The 22,651-nt window shown below is 37.1% G+C and overlaps 1 protein-coding gene across 1 annotated transcript in view; it reads right to left on the bottom strand.

The window, feature by feature from the left end:
• UBE2W (ubiquitin conjugating enzyme E2 W) overlaps positions 1-22,651 on the bottom strand; it is a 74,090-nt gene that overhangs the window by 13,122 nt on the left and 38,317 nt on the right. The window contains exons 2-4 of the mRNA XM_007453710.1: positions 17,970-18,061; positions 10,413-10,515; positions 601-756 (exon numbers count right to left, since the gene is read on the bottom strand). Of these exons, the coding sequence (XP_007453772.1) occupies positions 601-756; positions 10,413-10,515; positions 17,970-18,061 (351 nt within the window). The remainder of the gene's footprint in view (positions 1-600; positions 757-10,412; positions 10,516-17,969; positions 18,062-22,651) is intronic.

The raw sequence follows: 22,651 nt of genomic DNA, 5'->3' as shown, positions 1-22,651 counted from the left end.
GCAGGAATGACAAGAGGGCCAGAAACACAGAGAGGATTTAGATACTTTAAAAGAGTATTCTAAATTTAACTCACATGTTTTTTCTTTCTGGTCTTTTCCTCCCTTTCTCCATCAGACACAGAATCTGTAGATTAGTAAAGGAGAATAAGAGGAAAAGTCCTGAAAATTCTACTGGTAATCTAGTCTTCCTTCAACCTAGGCTTTATGATAGGAGAGCTCTGGTTCCTGGGAAATCCCCTAAAAGAGACTGATAGGGTGGAAGCCAGCAGAGGGGAGAAGGGAGCCATAATGCTTATTCCTGGGTCTTTCCACTGTGAAATCTAGAAACAATAATTTCTTGTACACTTTTGCCCTGTGCATGCTTACAGAAATAAAATTCAGATTATTTAAGAACATCTGCAGAAATTTCCTGTTTAAGAAATACGAAACAATGTCTGACTTCTATTATCAAATTATTTGCCAATCTATTACTAAAACATTCCCTATAACTTCATAATAGAAAGCATTAAGTCCCTTTTTCAAATAAATTACATATTAAAATAGCTTCTCTACCCAAACTAAAAGAAGAACTATACCTGGAATAATTCTGAAAAGTCCTACCTTTTCTTTGCAGCTGGAAAGCATGCTAATAATGCTAAGACAAACTGATTGGACTGAGAGCGCTGGGGACCAGTCTTCTGTTAGAATGGATAAACAGATATGACCATTGCTATAAACATGAGGATGAACAGGAATATTTTCACCAGTAAACATGACCTAAGAAAGAACAAAATTCCATTAATACTCAAATATTCTATATTACCAAAAAATAAAATATTCTCCAGGTAAGTTAATATTTTAAAAACCAAATTAAAAACAAATAAAATCAATGCCAGGAACAAGATAAACAACTGCTTTATTCTTATCAATTCAATAAGTACTGGTTTCACTATTATGAATGACCATGTAGTAGGAAAAAAATCCAGATTACCTATTTTATATTTCAGATATTTTTCACAAATTCCTTTTAAAATTTTCTAAATTACCATGTATTTTTAGACTAGTGAAAGACAACTATATTTACAAGAATGGTTTTTCAAATTCCTCATTGTTCTCTGCATACAGAAATCAAATACACTAAAATTTCAAACGAAAGTATTCAACTTTAGGACAATATGAATTACACGCGGTAGGAACACCACTTCCACCTATAACAATGTTATTACCCAAGGTGCTATATGCAAAAAGAAATGACTGCTACATCTTCCACCTCATCTAAATTCACACTTCCACTATGATGGGCACAAACTACCACTTACTAATCAGCAAATATCTATGTGCTTAGATGAAAAAACAAAGGTTGAATGAATCTCCCAATTACTTGCTGTTTTGTCTCTGCCTTTTCTTTTACTCAGTTCTTCTACGTTTTCCCCTCTCTCCATGTTGCCTCAGCACTGATTTGAAAGGTAATAAATCTATTATTTCCTTCCTTTGTCCTAATAATTCAATGTCTCAATAATACTGTTTCTTAAACATATCTACCTAAGCATCTGAACAGGCAGGAGAGTAAATTCATACATCCTGAGGAATCCGTAAGCATAGCCCATAATAGGTCAAAGTAAAAGTCTCATATTTAAGAATGCTTAGATAGGGGCTTCCCTGGTGGCGCAGTGGTTGGGAGTCCGCCTGCCAATGCAGGGGACACGGGTTCGTGCCCCGGTCTGGGAAGATCCCACATGCCGCGGAGCGGCTGGGCCCGTGAGCCATGGCCGCTGAGCCTGCGCGTCCGGAGCCTGTGCTCCGCAACGGGAGAGGCCACAACAGTGAGAGGCCCGCGTACCACAAAAAAAAAAAAAAAAAAGAATGCTTAGATATATGTTACTTAATAATAAATTATTTATTTTGATATAAAAATTAATCTGTCAATCTTTTAAGTGAATTTTATACTGCAGTATAATATATAATTTTTATTGTTGCTTAGGAGTAATTCCTATTTCCTGATCTGGCCCTTAAAAAAGAAGAAAATCACCTGCAGAGCTGGTTAAAAATACAAATTCAAGAGCCCCACTTTCCCAGATTCTGATTCACTAGGTATGATGGCATTTTTAAAAAACTCATCAAATATAAACCAATAGTTCCCAAACTAGGCTTACAGTAAGTATATCTCAGCCCTGCAAATTACCTCATACTCAGATATAGCGGAATCTTAGTAAGGAGAAACCCTACCTTAAGTGATGACAAACTGATGAAATATATTGCTCTAGGAATAAGCCCTCTTTTTTCCTTTATAGAGCAGAAGACAGCCAGTGAAATAAGGGCGGCCAGAATAAGGTATGCCATATTTTAATATGTGATATGCTATGGGAAATTACCATAAGCTAGGTTTTGCTTTTATTTTTAAATTTCTACCTACATATCTGGTTTTATTACAATTTTACAAATATTTACATTTAACAAAGCACTCTTTCATATAAGTAGGAGTTCTCGAATATTTCAAATATACTGCTAACATATGGGCCTCATTTCCTTGGCTGAAGCTAATATAAGACAGGAAGAGGAATTTTTTCTCAAAGGAATGACTTCATAATACTTGTATTTCTTTCTTTCTTTTTTTTTTCTTTAAATTCTGGTGATCCACCCTCCATTCCCATGAAAAAAGAGCTAAAGTAAAGTTGAAAATTAGAAGTAAAGTCTTAAAACAAGAGATATCAAGTGATTTGTCCTGCCCAATTGCAGAAGACCCCCTGAAAGACTTGGGCACAGCTCTGTTTGAAGTACCATTTATCTCAATTATATCTATCAGAATTAGTGCCTTTTTCATCACTTTTTGCTCAAAAAGTGCTGCTCTGCAAAGGGAAATGACTGCTTAAAGCTCCTGCAGCTCCATGAGTCCATCCACAATTATTTTTAAATTAATTTTTTAATAAACGTTAACTACAGTTTATTATATTATATGAATTTGATATTCCCACAATGTGTTGTGGATGTCTAGAGTGGGAGTTTACAAATCTCACAGAATATGCATTTGCTTTGGGGTGTTCTTTTTTTGTGTGTGTGTGTGTGGTACGCGGGCGTCTCACTGTTGTGGCCTCTCCTGTTGCGGAGCACAGGCTCCGGACGCGCAGGCTCAGCGGCCATGGCTCACGGGCCCAGCCGCTCCACGGCATGTGGGATATTCCCGGACCGGGGTACGAACCCGCGTCCCCTGAATCGGCAGGCGGACTCTCAACCACTGCGCCACCAGGGAAGCCCTGGGGTGTTCATTTTGCCACAAAATGCCATTTGACTAATAGGATATTTTCATGAAGAACACAGCAGTGCCCATTACTCCCTGGCCACAATTATTTTTAAAGGCTATTTCTTTTCCAGAAAGGTCTTTTTGAAAACAAGTCATGTAGAACAGTGCTCTGGTACCAAAAAAGTAAGAACTGCCAAGTTATTTCCTTTGGCACAAATGAAGCAATGTATCAACAACCATCAAGGAAAATACACAGACAGCCAACCAAAAGGTTATCACGAGATGCTTTGACTAGCCAATTCACAAAGCAGAAGGAAAGCAGTATTCTTTTTGGAGAGAAATGATTATAAACTAAATCACTCAGTCTGAGCGCCAAGAAGTATGCATGAATCAAAAGTAAAGGAGGAGAGAAGAGAAAGAAAGGGGATGGGGAGCAGTGGAAGACACCTACTGCACAAGCAGCAGACATTCTATAAGCAGAGAAGAGAGCCAGAAATCAAGGAGAAAGAAACAGTTTTGAAGTTTGAGGGGACTGAAATAAAAATAAATTAGACCTTAATAATACTTAAAATAAATTAGATCTTAATAATGCTTAAAAAAAAACTGGGGCTTTTAAACCTGCTGCATTCAGGGCAAATGCAACCAGCCTAAAACTTCTAGCACCAAAAACAGGGGAACTAACTTGTTGTACATGGTACAGGTAACCCCTAGAACCCAACCTGGCAGATAGAGAATTTTATTTTTTATTTTTTTTATTTTTTTATTTTTTTTTTTTAACATCTTTATTGGGGTATAATTGCTTTACAATGGTGTGTTAGTTTCTGCTTTATAACAGAGTGAGTCAGTTATACATATATATATGTTCCCATATCCAGATAGAGAATTTTAGAAGTTTGTCTAAACATGGACACGCTCCATCCAGGATTTCCTGAATTCCATTAAGGAATTCAGATGAATTCCTGAAATATAACAAAAAACTTTTTTCAACAGTTTATTCATGTAAAAGGCTGGTAAGTAGTCTACACAGTTTTGATGCAAACTTTGCTATTCTGGTTCTCTGCATGTGACAGAAGAGTAACCAATGCTGAATTTCTTCAAGACTACACTCTTTTTTTAAAAAAAATAAATTTATTTATTTATTTTTGGCTGTGTTGGGTCTTTGTTGCTGCACGCAGGCTTTCTCTAGTTGCAGCAAGCCAGGGCTATTCTTTGTTGTGGTGTGTGGGCTTCTCATTGTGGTGGCTTCTCTTGTTGCGGAGCACGGGCTCTAGGTGCACGGGCTTCAGTAGTTGTGGCACGTGGGCTTAGTAGCTGTGTGTCGTGGGCTCTAGAACGCAGGCTCAGTAGTTGTGGCGCATGGGCTTAGTTGCTCCACGGCATGTGGGGTCTTCCTAGACCAGGGCTCGAACCCGTGTCCCCTGCATCGGCAGGCAGATTCTTAACCACTGCGCCACCAGGGGAGTCCCAAGACCACACTCTTAACTATCCTTGTTTATTTAATATGCAGTACAAGCCAGAGGAGGGAATGCACATTTCAGGTTTTTTAATACAGCCAAGTAGGCTCTGAAAACTTAAAAGACTTTAAGCTGTTTCCAGAGTTCAAAAACCTTTCTGGGGGAGAATCACAAATAGCTGATAAACTATCTAAAAGAGATATGACGATATAACTGAATACGATGAATTTGAAACCAAAGGGAATAATTTTGCTAATTAATTTTTTAAACAATTTATTCAGATTCAAAGTAGTCACATAGATTGAACAGCGACCAGAGACTGCACACATTCCCCACTGCATAAACCATACTGAGTAAAATGGAATTACAGGTTTTTAATAACAAGCTATTAAATGGAGAAAAAGTCACAATTTTAGAAAGGATGTTAAATCTAACGCATGTGAACCACATCTGAAGTTCTGAGTCTGCATTAGAAGAAGTCCTCATATGTCTGTAAATTTCCAAATATCCCCCATCAGTGTGGCTCAAATTCAAGAGCAGGTGAGATGTGAGAAAGAACTATGCTCAGGATCCATATAATTTTGGAGGTAAGTTCGCATATCCCACATCCAACCTAAAATTTTAAGCAAGCCAACCTCTGGGTAACCTTTGGGTACTAAAAAATCTAAACTGAAAGCCACCAACAGTGACAATATAAAGGATGTATATTAGCTAACTGTTTCTAACGTGAAATTCATGGTAATCATACCTGAGGGCTTCCAAAGACTGTATGACCTCACAGTATTGAGATCTTACCACAATGAAGGCATACTAATGTGTTCAGACTAGTGCTCTGGAAGTGATTAGAAAGTCAGACACCTAATACGGTATATCAAGCTAGGTGAAAATACAATATACACAGAATGAGCAATACAAAACAGGCTATAATTAATTATAAAGCCAATCTACAATATAGATACCAAGGTTTCTACAGGGACAATATGAGGGGATGTTTTCTCTGATTAAAATTGTCAGTAGATGACAATATTTAAAGGGCAACTATAAAAACTGAACATACAAGCAGAGAGTTTAATAAACTAAATCAAATATCTAATTATGAATAATATATATGACATAGGTAGTCTAGCATAAATGAATGATAAATATTTGACAAAAGTGACTGGGGATAAGAATTTTAGCATAGTTTTCAATTCAATTCTCCCCTTTTAGTCATCTAATATGTATCAGCAGCATGAATATTGATAGCTTTCCCAAAGCAGGGAGAATCAGACCACGAGCAAAAGGATGAGGACACTATGAATATAAGTTCTGGATCTCTGCAATGAGGGAATTTGAAGCAACAAAAGAAAAGGGTTCGTGTAAAAGGGGCATGAATAGGAGGGGGAATAGGAATAAGGGGAAAGTGATTACTCTTTTGCCCCAGTGTTTCTAAAGCTTTATGATCAAGGCAAGTATATTTTTAGGATCTTTAAAATAAGTCCAAAATATTGCCACCTTCCACAACCTCCACTGCTACCCTTCTGGTACAAATCACCATCACCTCTCATCTGGATCACTGCAACAGGGGTACCCTTGTGCCTCCAGAAGTCAATGTGCCACACAACAGCCAAGTTTCTCCTTTTAATTTTAAGCAGGAGCATGCCGTTCCTCTGCTCAGCATCTTCAAGGGCTCCCTACCTCCTTGAGAGTAAAAGTCAAAATTCTTACGATGGGCTATAAATGTCCTATCCAATTTCTGATGGGCCTTCCAGCCCAAATTCTCTCTCTGACCTAGGCCCTACTCTCCACTTCTTGATTATACAACACTCCAGGGACCCACCTGGCATGCTCCAGATTCAGGACCATTGCATTTTGTCTTCACCTGCCCTTTCTCTCACCCCTTTGATGTGGCTTATGCACTCACCTCTTTCAGATCTCTGCCCCAATGTCACCTTCTCATGAAATCTTTCCTGATCACTCTACCCAATGCTGTAACACCCTGACGCCTCTTTTCTACGTTTTTTCACCATCTTCCAAACTTTATATATTTTGCTTTTTGTTTACTGTCCTTCTCTTTCTACAAGAATGCAAACTCCACATAAGAAGGGTTTTTGGAGGGCCACTTTGTTCACCACAGAATTGCCAGCACCTAGTAAAGTGTTTGTCTTATGATACACGCTCAGTAAATACTTACAGAATGAATGAATAAATGTCTATCTCTCCAAATACTAAACAGATTATCGGCTTTTTTAAGTCAGGCCCAATTCCTTTTTAATTTCTGTGCTCTCTGCCAACTCTAAAGTACACAGTTCATGCTCAATACATGTTAAATTAACCAACCATTTACCTGTATCCTAGCATAAGGAAACAGAATACACTATATAGAAAGAGAAAAGGTACTTCATCTCTGCTCCCATTTTAACTGAGGAAGTTTTTTGTTGCTGTTATTGTTTCTTTTAAAGCAAATGATTGGGCCAAACACCATGTTTTACATAGGCAGCCTTTTCACTGTAAAGTGAGATACATGTGAAATTAATTATAACTAGTAGAAGAAAATAACACAGCCTATAAATTTTATGTATAGTCTTACAGAGCTCATTTACAGACAAAGATCTCACTGACACAAAAGTAATAATTTCACAATGAGATGTTTATTCTACGGATATGTCCTCAAACTCTACTCTTGTAAGTAGTGGTAAATTTAGTACTGCTTATTGCATAGGAAAATGAAAGACTAATTACCTAACAAGAGCCAATGCTTCCACATCTGAACAAATAACATCTTTGGGGAATGGGGAATTTTATTGCCCTTATCCAGAGCAATGCAATGGACCTTTGGAAAGTTTTAGTTATCAGAAAAATCTTGAAATCTATATGTACATCAAGCTTTGATTACTGGACATGTTATAATTATTTTATAATCATACAGATGATGTGATTAATAGAATTTTAAAATAATTAAAAAGTATTACTGGATTCAGAGTGGTCTCTTATTTTCTCAATCATGGATATTAGAATATTATATTTTATTTTATATATATTTATATAAATTATATATTTATATATATATATTTATTATATATATATATATATATATATATATATATATATATATATATATAAATTAACTGATGTTAAAAGGGAATCCTCATGTTCCAAAAGATTGGGAACAACCGCCCTAGGGTTTCCACATCATTCTACGTGTAATCTTTCACTTTCAGAGATAACATTACTTAATGCTCACATTAATAAAGTATGATGCAAGTATTACTACACAGTAGAAGGCATGGAGGTAATGTGTGGCTAAAATGCTTCAGGTCAGACTCAACCATAAAGAGACTGGACTGCTAAGCTTGATTTGACTCCACAGGAAATAAGAACCATCACAGGATTTACCAAGAAGGGTGGGGATGGTGGTGGTGGATGTATGTGCGAAAACCAATGAGGTAACTGCACCTTCAAATAAATCTAAAAGCACTGTGAAAGGATGGCTAGGAGTGGAAACTAGAGGCTATTTTGTAATAGTCCAGATAAAAGCTGAACACTTGGACCACACAGCGCTGACGATAAGGTAAGAAAGATGGTGGACTGCCTTAAGTCTGTGAAAGGATCTGAAAAACTGCATTTAAGAGTGAGGGAAAGGAAATAAATTTAACATGAGAAGATAGGTGGACAGAAACCCAAGAAAAAATTCTTTTTTTATTTTATTTTGTTAGAAAAAACTGAGTTTAGCTGTGTTAAATCTGGACATCTGGAGGTGTTCAAGTAGAGATGTCCAACAAGGGTGTGAAATTAAACCTCAGAAAGAGATTGTACACAGAGTTGGAGATCTGGGCGTTAGTGGCTTAAGATGGTTAAAGACTTTAAAAAGTGAGAAGAAAAAGGGAGCGCTGAATAAAGAACGTGGAGGACGGGATTTCCCTGGTGGTCCGGTGGTTAAGAATCCGCCTTCCAACGCAGGGGACACGGGTTCGATCCCTCGTTGGGAACTAAGATCCCACATGCCGTGGGGCAACTAAGCCCACGTGCCGCAACTACTGGGTCCACGCTCGTCACAACTAGAGAGAAGGCCACATGCTGCAACGAAGAGCCCACATGCCACAACTAAGACCCGACGTAGCCAAAGATAAATAATTAATTAATTTTAAAAATAATAATAATAATAATGTCAAAAAACAAGAACCCAGAGGACACCAAAATCAGACCAGCAAGCAGGAGTAAAACCAGGGAAGGAGGATAAAAGGAATATGAGATAAGATGATAGAATTTATTACAATGGTTCTTACGGAAATATTAAAGATGAAATTCAACTGATGGTTAAGTTTGATATTTGATTTAGAATTAAAAACTGAGAGCTTAAGAGAACACTTTTCACTTGGTTTCATGTTTACAGAAATATTATTTCCCTCTGATGAAAAATTTGTGAGTTTCCAGAGTAAGCCTTCTCCAATAGTCCCCTAGGCAAAGTTTCTGAGCTGGTGAGTCGTATTCTTCCTTCACATACCTTCAACAAACTTAGGTTGAAGGTGACAAGTGGATACCTCACTGCCTTCAAGCAATAACAGTAAGATGATGCTGATAAGCTGAAAGCCAACAACAGAAAATGAAGATCATTTTCTGGAAAGAAGGAATACATTTGCTTTGGTTTTTGATTACAGTCTACACATGGTTATTATAGAAGCCTAGAGGTCATGACAATACATATGTCTTTGCCTTATTTTTATGAAAAAGATAAAAAGGACCCCCAACCTCTTAATTTTCTGCTCACATGGAAACTTTAGAACTCAAGGAGTCCGTTTCCATTTAATTCTATGCCTTAAAACAATCATCTCTTTATCTATAGCACAATAAAATAATTGACCTCCATCTATACTCTTACATGGCTAGGAGAATTGATTAAGCTGCTTAGTATATTCTATTTAAAGTAGCAATGAAATATGATTTTCCTCAAAAATAGTGTATTTTAGCACCTCACATGTTGAATTTCAAGTTATCTGGGAAATTTCACTATCCACAACACCTCATTACCTAGCAATGTTACACAGAGTTGGACACTGTCTTATCATTTTGCTACTAGTAATTCATTACCCATCTTACCAAGCCAGAAATCTGGAATTCAACCTAGAGTCTCCTTTTCTCTAACCTCCAAGGATTAATCATTCACCACAGTTAAGCAGCTCTCAAAATTTTTTCTCTACCACCATTATCCCTTGTCCAAGTTTTAAGACATTAACTAAATTGACTCTGCCTCAAATTATAATGATCAGATCTGGGGCTGATGTCTAGATATTTAACATCTTGTAATAATATATTCTGCCCGTGCAATACTAAAAGGCTGCAAAGACAGCATGCCAATGCGAAATCAAAGACGTGCTCCTTCCCAAAAAGCACCTGCCTCCTAACGATGTCATTCTATCATCATCTTATCTAGGAAGACGTGCCTCCAGTTATTCCAAATGCTAAGTTCTCCCACAACCCATGGGCCTGTGTTAGATTTCCATCCCTTTTTTCTGCTTAACATGAATGGATAAGAAACAGTCTTAAGTTTTCAGAAGCACAAAAGCAGCAAAGCCCTAATCTCACTAAGGTAAAATGTTCATATGATCTTGATTATATTATAAATAAGATAAAGGAATAAATCTATTCACATAATTATAATGAATTTCTTTTATAAGTTTTTACTTAGTCAAAAATCGCTAATTTAGCATTTTGCTATAATCCAAAAATACAATAAAAATTTAAAAAGCAAAACATTTTGTTACCTGAGGAGAGTCAAAAGGATATCGACTACTAAACTTAAATAGAAGTTGAAATTTTTCCCCTTCATATAAGGTACCTGGTGCACCTTCCATATCTACAATCCACCTAGAATAGAAAAAAAAAAAAATTAAACTTCAGTTATAAAGGATTAGGGTGAGAAGGAGACAAGAGAACACCGAGTATTCCTCTAAGCCAGGCACTGGGACAAAAGTCATTCATGTATAACAACACACTTCATCCTCCCAACAATTATAGGAGTAGGTATTTATACCCCTGGCCCTATTTCCTTCTCTGACACTCCAGTTAAATAGCTAGATCAAGGTGAGATAGCTAACAAAGGACAGAGCCAAATTTTAACCCAGGTCTGGAAAAAAAAACAAAATAAAACCCAACTTAGGTGTGCTGCACTCTTCCTACTCAATTTATGCTACCTTATTTTTTCAGACTATCTTTACAATTATGGAAAAGATTTTATAGATAACATCAAACTAATCAATTGCCTTTCTGATATCAATTATTTTAGAAGCTAAGAGAGAAATCAGTATCAGCAATGACTACAGAGAACTGTAGCTATCAGACCAATTTTCTCATCAGCATTCTAGAGAAGGCTAAACAGGAAAAAGGAAGCTAACTTGACATCAGTACACTTACTCTGATGGCTAGTTAAGGCTCTAGAAGGCCCTTCCTTTGTCTCTCATTATGTTTCAATTGTTTAATAAAACCCCAAATAGATTTCTATGGCATCTATGTAAGCTTACTTTGTTTTCATATATAACAATCATGAATATAAATCTGTTTATAATTATATTCTTATAACAAGAACTATCTTTTGTTCTTTAAAAAAAAAAAAGTGCGGGTAGAGGAATAGAGATTATTATGACAAAGATGACGGGGCAGAATTTAGAAGCAAAATGAGTTCCTAATTATATCCATGCCACTTATAATTATTGTCTACCTGGTCAATTCCTTTAATCTTATACTTTTCAGGTATAAAAACTTATTATTTTAAATACAGGGAAACAAAAGGAAGATTGAGGATATACTGTTGGGGTTCTGTTGAGCACCTCACATATTATGGACTTAGAAATATGTAAAATAATAAATGTGCCTACTCTCTGAAAGCAATCAGGCTGGAACACATATAAACCCTTAAGAACATGGCTATTCATTTTCACAATGCACGCTAAATACCTTATATGGTAATAAAAGATGCGACCACAGACCCAAGAGGCAATATTTTACAGTAAAATTAGACAGATCTGTCCCTTAATTAGCTGTGGGGCCCTGAGTAAGCTGTTTTACCTCTCCTGTTTTAACTACTGCAATTGTAAAATAGGTATTTTTAAAAATTAACTGCTAGAGTTAAAAAAAAAAGTCACCTCGAAGTGTTGTTGGAAAGATACATCACGTTACATATACAAAAAACCTAGTACATTCCTGATATCAGAACCAGTACACAGTAAATAAAATATAATGCAAAAGCTGCATTAAAAAAACAAAAACAAAAAACCTGTTCTCTTTAAAACTAGGTCCTTCCTCCTAATCAAACTTATAAGCTTTTGCACAGCACAGGAAACCATCAACAAAATGAAAAGACAACCTACAAACTGGGAGAAAATATTTGCAAACAATGCGATGGACGAGGGCTTAATTTCCAAAATATACAAACAGCTTATACAACTAAATATCAAAAAAACAAACAACCCAATCAAAAAATAAGCAGAAGACCTAAACAGACATTTCTCCGAAGAAGACATACAGATGGCCAATAGGCACATGAAAAGATGCTCCAAATCGCCAATTATTAGAGGAATACAAATCAAAATTACAATGAGGTATCACCTCACACAAGTCAGAATGGCCATCATCAAAAAGTCTACAAATAATAAATGCTGGAGAGGGTGTGGAGAAAAAGGAACTCTCCTACACTGTTGGTGGTAATGTAAATTGGTGCAGCTGCTAAGGAAAACAGTATGGAGGTTCCTTAAAAAACTAAAAATAGAATTACCATATGATCCAGAAATCTCATTCCTGGGAATATACCCAGACAAAACTATAATTCAAACCACAGTTCATATATATGAACTATATATGTTCATAGCACTGTTCACAACAGCCAAACATGGAAACAACCTAAATGTCCATTGATAGATGAATGGATAAAGATGTGGTACATATACACAATGGAATACTACTGAGCCATAAAAAACAACAAAATAAGGCCATTTGCAGCAACATGGATGCAACTAGAGATTATCATACTAAGTGAAGTAAGTCAGAAAGAGAAAGACAAATACCATATGGTATCACTTACATGTGGAATCTAAACTATGGCACAAAGGAACCTATCTACAAAACAGAAACAGACTCATAGAGAACAGACTTGTGGTTGCCAAGGGGGAAGGGGGAGAGAGAGGGAGGGACTGGGAGTTTGGGGTTGGTAGATGCAAACTATTACATTTAGAATGGATAAACAACAAGGTCCTAATGTATAGCACAGGGAACTACATTCAATATCTTGTGATAAACCATAATGGAAAAGAATATAAAAAGAAAGAATGTATATCTGTGTATAACTGAGTCACTCTGCTGTACAGCAGAGATAGGTACAAAATTGTAAATCTACTATACTTCCAAATATATATATATAAAACCAAAAACAAAAAGATGTACATATATACAATGGAATATTACTCAGCTACGAAGAGGAATGAAATATTGCCATTTGCAGCAACATGGATGGACCTAAAAATTATCATAGTAAGTGAAGTAAGTCAGAGAAAGACAAATATTATATGATACTTCTTATATGTGGAATCTAAAAAATTAATACAAATCAACTTACTTACAAAACAGAAACAGACTCACAGACATAAGAAACAAACTTATGGTTACCAAAGGGGAAAGGGGAGGGGAAGGGATAAATTAGGAGTATGGGATTAATAGATACACACCACTATATATAAAATAGATAAACAACAAGGATTTACTGTGTATAAGAGCACAGGGACCTATATTCAGTATCTTATAACCTATAATGGAAAAGAATCTGAAGCTGTACACCTGAAACTAACACAACATTGTAAATCAACTAAAGTTAAATTTAAAACAAACAAACAGGGACTTCTCCCTGGTGGTCCAGTGGTTAAGACTCCATGCTTCCACTGCAGGGGGCACAGGTTCGATCCCTGGTCAGGGAAGTAAGATCCCGCATGCCACATGGTGCAGCCAAAAAACAAACCAACAACAAAAAAACCCCACCACCAACCAAAAAAAACCCCACCAAACTAGGTCCTTCCTAGCCATGAACATCCCTTTTTAGCCCCACTGCCCACTCCCACCTACTATACTGGGATAGTCCAAGAAAAAAATCACAGGACTTCTCGGTGCCCTTTCGTTCTGTTTATAAGGCATTTCTTAGGACACATAATATACCATAAATTGACATGTGACCTATCCAAGCACAGCTCTTAAGGTCTTAAAGACACCTTGCAATATATGGGTGAGATAGGTCAAAGAAGGCATACTTCTCAACATCATGCAGGATAATTTAAAACAACGTTTTCTTAATTTAAAACGTAATATATGTTCACTACAGAAAATTTACATAAGCATAAATAAAACAAAAATCACCCAAAGATAATCACTGTTAAAGTTTTTAGCGTACATTTCATTCTAGTCATTTTTCAGTTTCTATATCAATGGACTCCAAGTCCAGTAGAGCTGCATTAGGTGTACACTTAAATTACATTACATTCAAATCATCAATGTTCACAATTCTAGTCACAAGCACACACGCCCCAGAGTAAGGATGATGGAAGAAGTCTCACTTCTTAACCTCCCATGAATACCCATTGTTCTGTGATTCTAATGTTTAAAACAGGTATTTTTCACACATTCATGGCTCCTAATCAAAGAAACAGCCATCTATGCCACTCTGAAGGAAGAACTAGCTTTGTTGGATATATTAATACAGGATATATACCAATACAGCCTCTCTCAAGGGATGTTCAAAGGCAATTATGACTACACAAAATTTTTGCCTTACACGATATGATGCCTGTGGACTGTAACTCAAGGGGTGCCATTTTACTTTACTACATTGAGAAACCATTTCCCAACTTAATTAGTTCTAAGTCAATCTTTCTGTATCTCTGTTCCTTCCTTAGGACAGCGTATAGGTTGATTTATTAGGTCAAAGGATATGATACGCATTATTTTTTAAGGTCTACATGCTACCAAACTGTCTTCCAAAAAGCTTAACGTGCTTTCATCATCTTCATTTACCCATATACCCCATCCCATATAATCCCACTTAAACAATTTTTTTTTTCTTTATTTTGGCCACACTGCACAGTTTACAGGAGTTTAGTTCCCAGACCAGGGACTGAACCTGGGATGTGGTGGTGAGAGTGCCGAGTCCTAACCACTGGACTGTCAGGGAATTCCCCAAGTAATAAATAATTTTTTCAAAATAGGTCAGTAGTTACATCAAAACATTGCTTTTTTGCCCTATCTCTGATTGCTCTGATGTCTATCTTTTGCTTCAGCTTCTGCTGTGGCCTGATTAAAGAAACTAAAGAACTGAATAGGAAAAAGTATATATACAATAGTATTTTAAAACCAGTGTTTATTTCCTGTTAACTATATGCGTCTCTTTCAACTAGATTAATATTTGGTTTGGATTTTCCTGGTGGCGCAGTGGTTAAGAATCCGCCTGCTAATGCAGGAGACACGGGTTCAAGCCCTGGTCCAGGAAGATCCCACATGCCACGGAGCAACTAAGCCCCATGCATCACAACTACTAAAGCCCACATGCCTGGAGCCCGTGCTCTGCAACAAAGAGAAGCCACCGCAATGTGAAGCCTGCGCACCCCAATGAAGGGTAGCCCCCACTCACCGCAACTAGAGAAAGCCCGCGTGCAGCAACGGAGACCCAATGCAGCCAAAAATAAAATAAATAAACTTATTTAAAAAAAATTTGATTTGTAATTCTTCCACTTTGGAGATAATGCTTCAGTGGAAGGGGAGTCCTAAACACTAGACTGCCAGGGAATTCCCAAGATCTAATTTTTATAAGTCTATTTTCATATCCTGGAAGATGGTCCAAAGATAATAAAACTTTTGTGGTTCACTTACAGTAAATTATTTTAAAAGAAAAATTCTTGCCTGACAAACATCTCTAAGTAACAGGTTTATTCTGTAGCAAAGATGCTGTTTATTTTGGTAGTTACACTTTCGGCTGCATTGAGTCTTCATTGCTGTGTGAGCAGGGCTACTCTTTGTTGTGGAGCACAGGCTCTAGGCACTCGGGCTTCAGTAGTTGTGGCACGTGGTTTCAGTAGTTGTGGCGCATGGGCTTACTTGCTCCTCGGTATGTGGGATCTTCCCGGACCAGGGCTCGAACCCGTGTCCCCTGCGCCGGCAGGCAGATTCTTAACCACGGCACCACCAGGGAAGTCCCAGTAGTTATAATTTGTGGTAGAAATATCTATACAAATATTTCAATTTTAAAAACGTAAGATGGTCCTTTAACTTTTTATAAATCATTGTGTTGTGTAGTTTCTCCCCACCCCCCAAAAAATAAAGGTTGAAAGTGGAAACGATTGGTACCTACTTCCTTGAAAACTATAGGTCTAGCTCTTACAGGATATTCTGAGGCAGGTTAACAAAGGTAAAGAGGAAAAAGATGAAAATGGAGTATAATCCACCTGTTTAATGATATCGAACAAAAAACAGTCGCTTGTTTAATCATATAGAACAAATGCTTTATACTCTAAAATGTGTGCTCCATTTTAAATTCTGTTTGAGATAAATGAAAAGTCAATTGAGAGCCATGAAAAGACATGGAAGAACCTTAAATGAATATTACTAAGTGAAAGAAGCCAGTCTGAAAAGGTTACACACTGTGTGATTCTAACTATATGACACTCTGGAAAAGGGAAAACTATGGAGACAGTAAAAAGATCAGTGGTTGCCAGGGGTTGCTGGGAGGGGACAGAAGGATGAATAGATGAAGCACAGAGGATTTTTAGGGCAGTGAAAGTGCTGTATGATACCATAATGATGACACATGTCGCTATACACTGGTCCAAATCCATAGAATGTATCAAGAGTGAACTGTAATGTAAACTACAGACTTTGAGTGATTATGACATGTCAGTGTAGGGTCATCAGTTCTAACAAATGTGCCACTCTGGTGGGGGATGCTGATAAATTAGAGAGGCTACGGCATGTGTGGGAGCAGAGGGTCCATGGGAAATCTCTGTACCTTCCACTCATTTGGCAGTGAATCTAAAACTGCTCAGTCAACTGAGAACCCAGCAACATTTCAAAGAGATCGTTATAGAGCTAGATACCCTATAGTATCTATAGTATGTAGTAATACACACTACATTTTCTTTTTTTTCTTTTTTTCTTTTTTTTGGCTGTGCTGTACAGCATGGGGGATCTTAGTTCCCAGACCAGGGATCGAACCCATGCCCCCTGCAGTGGAAGCATGGAATTCTAACCACTGGACCACCAGGGAAGTCCCCCATACTACATTTTCAAACATCAACATACCCTTTCTTCATATTCCTGTTCTTAAAGCTTGGCTCCTGTCTTAAGTACTGACTCAAATGTCAAAGTCAAAGGTAACCAAAATTGTTTCTTCTGAAAATAAATATGTCCCTGTTGTGTGAGCTTTGGTCACTTTTGCTCTTTGGACCCAGAATATCACTAAATATTTGAATTGTTCAATTTGTCCTACAAGTTGGTCTATAGTAAACTTTTTCTTGTTGGCTTCTACCCCTTTTACATTTTTGGAGTATTTTTTAAAGGAGAGAGTCAATTGCTTAAAAATTTCCCATTTTAGAACATTTACCTTTGTCTAACAGAACTGTTAAATCAAAGGAGTGGTAAGGATAGACCACACTGGGTTGTGAAATCTTAGGATGATACTCTTGAAAACACTTTAAACTAATTCAAATGCTCATTTTTAACAGAGGGGACCCATATCTCTACTCTTCTTGGCACATACCTGGGAAGAGACTTCTGCTCCACTCCCACGGAAGGAGCTAAATTAGAGAATACTTCTATGTCCTCCTTCTACCCTTCACTTTTTCATCCTCATGGAAAAGTTTCTTATTATTAAATGAGAATGCTAAGGGTCTGACATTCATTTAGCTACCCTTCTGTAAAGAAAGCAACTACGTAGTATGTTCAGGGGACAGGGATAGAGATACCTCTTGACTGTCATTCTCTTCAGAGCCTTAAATGTTTTTGAAAAGTCTGATAAATAACCTCATACCAAACTGCTCTATTACAGGTGAAGAACATTTCATAACAAAGTCAGACCAAAGTTTTTAAACGCTGCCTCATTAGCAGGAAACTTTTATAAAACGAAATTGTATATATAAATGCACAGAATAAGATCTGTTTACTGTACTTACCTCTTGGTGGAAGAGAATGGGATGAAATAAGAAAATAATTCTGTATTTTTAAAATGAGTATATATTCATACATTACATTGATAACAAAAGAAAAACAAACAAGTACTTTAAAACTTAAGCACTTACTGTGTAATTGAATTTTGAACACTCTTTTCATTTAAAGTCATTCCGGGAGGTGGGTCATTTTGCAAAGCCAACAGTTCTTTCTGTAGTCGTTTCTAGAAAAGAATATCAATAATAACTTGTACATTTTTTCCTGACAACACAATATACTTGTATTCACACAGTCTGAAATCCTTGATTAAACTTCGTCCAAATGCTCATGCCTTTTCCTTTACAAGCCCGTTACATCTTCTATATATTTTACATGCCTAATTCTCAAATTTTTAATTGCCTGTCCTATAACTCACAATCTATTGTCAAAATATTTCTAAATATATTTGTAAACACAGATGCTGTAAAGTGGTTATGAAGAGCAGCCAGCTACCTATAAAACTTCAAAACTACTCCATTAAAGTTATAAGGTTATAAATGCTTAAAAGTTTTAGCAGGGCTTCCTTTACTGCTTTTCAATTATAAAAACCACAGTTCTCCATAATCCTTAAAGAATGCATCATTTCAGACAGACAGGCTTTCGAGAAGAACTATATTAAGTTAAAAAGTCTTTTGAAAAAGTTTAAAATAATTTTAATTTACAATATACAGCCCGTTTATTTTCTTAAAATAGGATCATTCACATATAATTTAATCTTTCAACACCAGAATATAACATACCAGGGCCTGAGGTACATAAAGTTATTTTTTCACATACTAGATGCCCCCAAATGGCTATGTATTTGCATTCTTGTTTGTACAGCTTTTATTGTTCAATTCTTCCCTTGTTATCATCAGTGGACATTCTTTTTCAGTATACAACAAAGCAAAACAAAAACCACAGCAGCCCATAATTTACAGGTTTAAAAGCAAAATAACCAATGTTATTAGAAGTGCATGTAACATTATAAAGATTCTTAATGAACATCTTTTCTTGGATTAAAGCACACAAGCATGGATTTCTGTTCAGAACTCCAAACAACTCTCTACTTAAAAGCTAGTTTCTGATTTTTCTAGACAGTGAAATATTACTATCAATACAGCAATGTTTCTAGATCTTTTCAATTCATAAAGCCTTTAAATAAGCTTACCACCATCTAACAACACTACAGAATAGAAAACTCCTCCCGGGCTTCCCTGGTGGCGCAGTGGTTAAGAGTCCGCCTGCAAATGCAGGGGACACGGGCTCGTGCCCCGGTCCGGGAAGATCCCACGTGCCGCGGAGCGGCTGGGCCCGTGAGCCATGGCCACTGAGCCTGCGCTCTGCAACGGGAGAGGCCACAACAGTGAGAGGCCCACTTACCACAAAAAAAAAAAAAAGAAAGAAAGAAAGAAAACTCCTCCCTTCTTTGCTGAGAATCAATGGCTCTTTAAATTGCCAAAAGTGAAAACTTTTCCTCAGATGGTGCAATATCATAACTGCTAATAACATGGAAAATAAGATATCAACTAATTGCAATTCTGACCTCAGCTGCCTTCTAAAATGCAAAATTACAAATCGAAAATTAGTTTAGAAAAATTTTAATTATCCAAAATATAGAAATAAAAGCTGCATAAACAATTTGTTTTGAATAAAGGAGGATTATATTTGTGCTAAGTGTCTATGTTAGAAGAGGGTTTTTAATTTATTCTACTTCTGTCAACAAATGTGGGTCTGTGATCAAGTAAATTTTCAGAAACACTGGGCTCAACAACAAAAAGAAAAAAGGATTTTTTTTTTAAAGCAGGAATTCTCAGAGACTTCTGATATACGAACTTGCACAATGATTCTCTAAGGGGAGAAAGATAACATACAGGCTTCCAAAAGTACTGGAATCCTCTCAGTGTAGGGCATCTTGGAAAAGTCTCCTTTCAATGACTACATTTTGGAAAACACTGCTGTGGAAATCCTCCAGATCTTGAAAACTTTACTAAGACAAGGAACACAGCCCTTGTTATTGAATTAAGATATAAAGGAAGGTCGATTTGCATAGCTACCAACTGAAACAGGATATAAAGGCAAGTTAAGAAGAATCGTGTTGGTGTAATTATTCCTTGGTCTCCTGAAGATAACGGTGAAGAGCACTGTGGAAAAAGAAAAGTTTTCCCCCACCCTGACACTACTTATTATAGGTCCACAAAGAAAGGGGCCTGTGGTATAGCCAAACTCCAAGACAATCTCCAAGTAACTGCCTCCTGGTATTCACATCCTAGTGTAGTTCTCTCCCACACTGTACCAGAGTTGGTCTGTGTAACCGATAGAATACAGCAGAAATGATGGTATATCACTCCCAAGATGAGGTTATGAAAGATTATGATTTACATCTGGGTCATTCTCTCTAGAATCACTTGCCATATTGTGAACAGTCCAATTCAGAGGCCTACGCGGTAAGGTTAGGGCCGCCTGCCAATAACCATGGATGATTTGGAAGAATCTCCAATTCCAGCCAAGATTTCAGATGACCGCAGCTGGGGCCAGTATACTGCCTGCAAACTCAAGCCAGAATCCAACTCTCTGCTTCAAGACCCTTCGAATTACATGGGATTATAAATGCTTGTTCTTTCAAATCACTAAATTTGGGGGTAATGTGTCACACAGCGAAAGATGATTAATACAGAACCTCTGCTCCAACCTCTCCCCATTAGAAGGGGCTATCATCCACTTCATCATTTCAATTTCAGTATCACAGGTCAGAATCCAAGACACTCACTGGAGCATGTTTTTTAATTGAGGGGTGGAGTCACTATATTAAAAAGACAATTCATGCCAGTCCCTTACTGTCTCTGCTCTCAGGCAATAAACTACCTTGCACATCCACATCCTCTGCAATAAAGAGACAGAGCAGGACGAACATTTGGGGGGTTAATGAGTACTTACTAAGCACACTAATAAAACTAATGATTTACCAGTGTACTAATAAAACTTACTGGGAAAAAAAAAAAAGAGTAGAAGGTCAAACAGTGTGTCTGGCAGGCTCATAGAAACAGGGAATTCACTCTTAGGGATCTTTCCTGGAACAATAATCATTAAAGAGGGCAGGAAGTGTCTTTAAGTAAGCAAACAGGTCCCTCAAGGGTTCTCTGGCTCTTCTAAGAAACTGGTTCTAAGAACCCTGAATATGAACACAGAAGCTAAAAAAGGAGGACTTAAAGAGTTCAATGTAAAAATAAAGGAAAATTCATACTCACTTGAGAATGCGAAGAACTAGCATAACTGTTTAGAGATCATACCATGTGTTTAGAGATCATACCATGTAGCATCTATCAACAGAAAGCTATCATCACATGAGGAAGCATTCACCTCCTAACTTTGAAGACAAAGTGTTAGCAAAAGTAGATGAGAAACACGTGCATTAGAACACTAGCAAAAGCAGTGATACCACCAGATTATTAGACCATCAGGGCAGCATTGGCTGCTTTCCTGGACAGTGGTGAAAATGAGAGCCTAGAATTGAGACAACTGGAAAATAACTGCAGAAGGTAACTAAGTAAAGAAGCAGAACTACTCACAAACTACTGGGAGCTAAGGGGGCTGAAAAATTAACAGTTCCAAAGGTTCATAGCCAAATACCACCCTGTCTGTCCCTAAATCGGAGAGGTATGGGAAAACTAATTACATATATTACAAACGTACCATGGTTCTCTGAATCTTAGACAATCAATCACAATACGCACTATTATTTTATATAATACTAGGAAAGGAAAACTGCTACCAATTAAACAATTACACACCACTGATTAGACATATCTTGATTTCAGATATGTTAAAGTAGGGGAAAAATTGTGCATTAAAAAATATATGATATATGTTATTAATAAAAGTGTGATTTTCCTGGGGACTTCCCTGGTGGCACAGTGGTTAAGACTCCGCGCTCCCAATATAGGGGGCCCAGGTTCGATCCCTGGTCAGGGAACTAGATCCCACATGCAAGCCACAACTAACAGTTCGCATACCACAACTACAGAGCTGGTGAGCTGCAACTAAGGAGCCCGCCTGTCACAACTAAGACCTGATGCAACCAAATAAATAAAATAAATATTTTTTAAAAAAGTGGCTAGAGTAGACAACCCACTTTAAAAAAAAAAAAGTTTGATTTTCCTAACTCTTTAAGTACTAGAACTACCTGAAAAATAAATTTTCTGAGTAAATTTAATATGCCTAAAATGATTCTTCTCTCAATATTTAACACGTACCCAGGGATACATGATCTCAGTCAATCTATAAATATGCACTTTATTCCCAGACTGTGCACAGCAGTACATCTGTCTTCCAAGGCAAAAAGGCCAGGCCCAGAACCTAAATGTTTCAAAGCACCCCAGGCAAAAAGGCCAGGCCCAGAATCTAAATGTTTTAAACCACCCCAAATCTAGAGTAAACCTGAAAATTCTATCTAGCCCTCATCTTGCATTGGCTCAAGTCTGGAAAACTCATAGGAATTTGAGCTCTTCTAAGAGATCCAAGTGGGTTTATATACTCAGTAAAAAAGATCCTGATATATCTAAATATCATGAAAAAAAAATTTAACACTTTCAGAACTGGCTTGGCTTTTCAGTGGCTCTATAGTCCAGGCGGCACCTCCCTTTCTCTCCTTCCCCATGAATGCCAATGAATCTAAGTGATATGAATCCACTGAAATTTACTACTTTGGGGGCTAAGAAAACCACTGACAAACTTTGCAGTTAACTATTATCAACGACAAGATGTTGGGAAACAACACAAAACTGAATGGCATTCC

The sequence above is a fragment of the Lipotes vexillifer genome, unplaced genomic scaffold (genome assembly GCF_000442215.2).
Source record: "Lipotes vexillifer unplaced genomic scaffold, Lipotes_vexillifer_v1.1 scaffold35, whole genome shotgun sequence".
NCBI classification, from domain to species: domain Eukaryota; kingdom Metazoa; phylum Chordata; class Mammalia; order Artiodactyla; family Lipotidae; genus Lipotes; species Lipotes vexillifer.
Note: the sequence above shows the minus strand (reverse complement) of the source record. Positions and strands in the feature narration are given on the sequence as shown.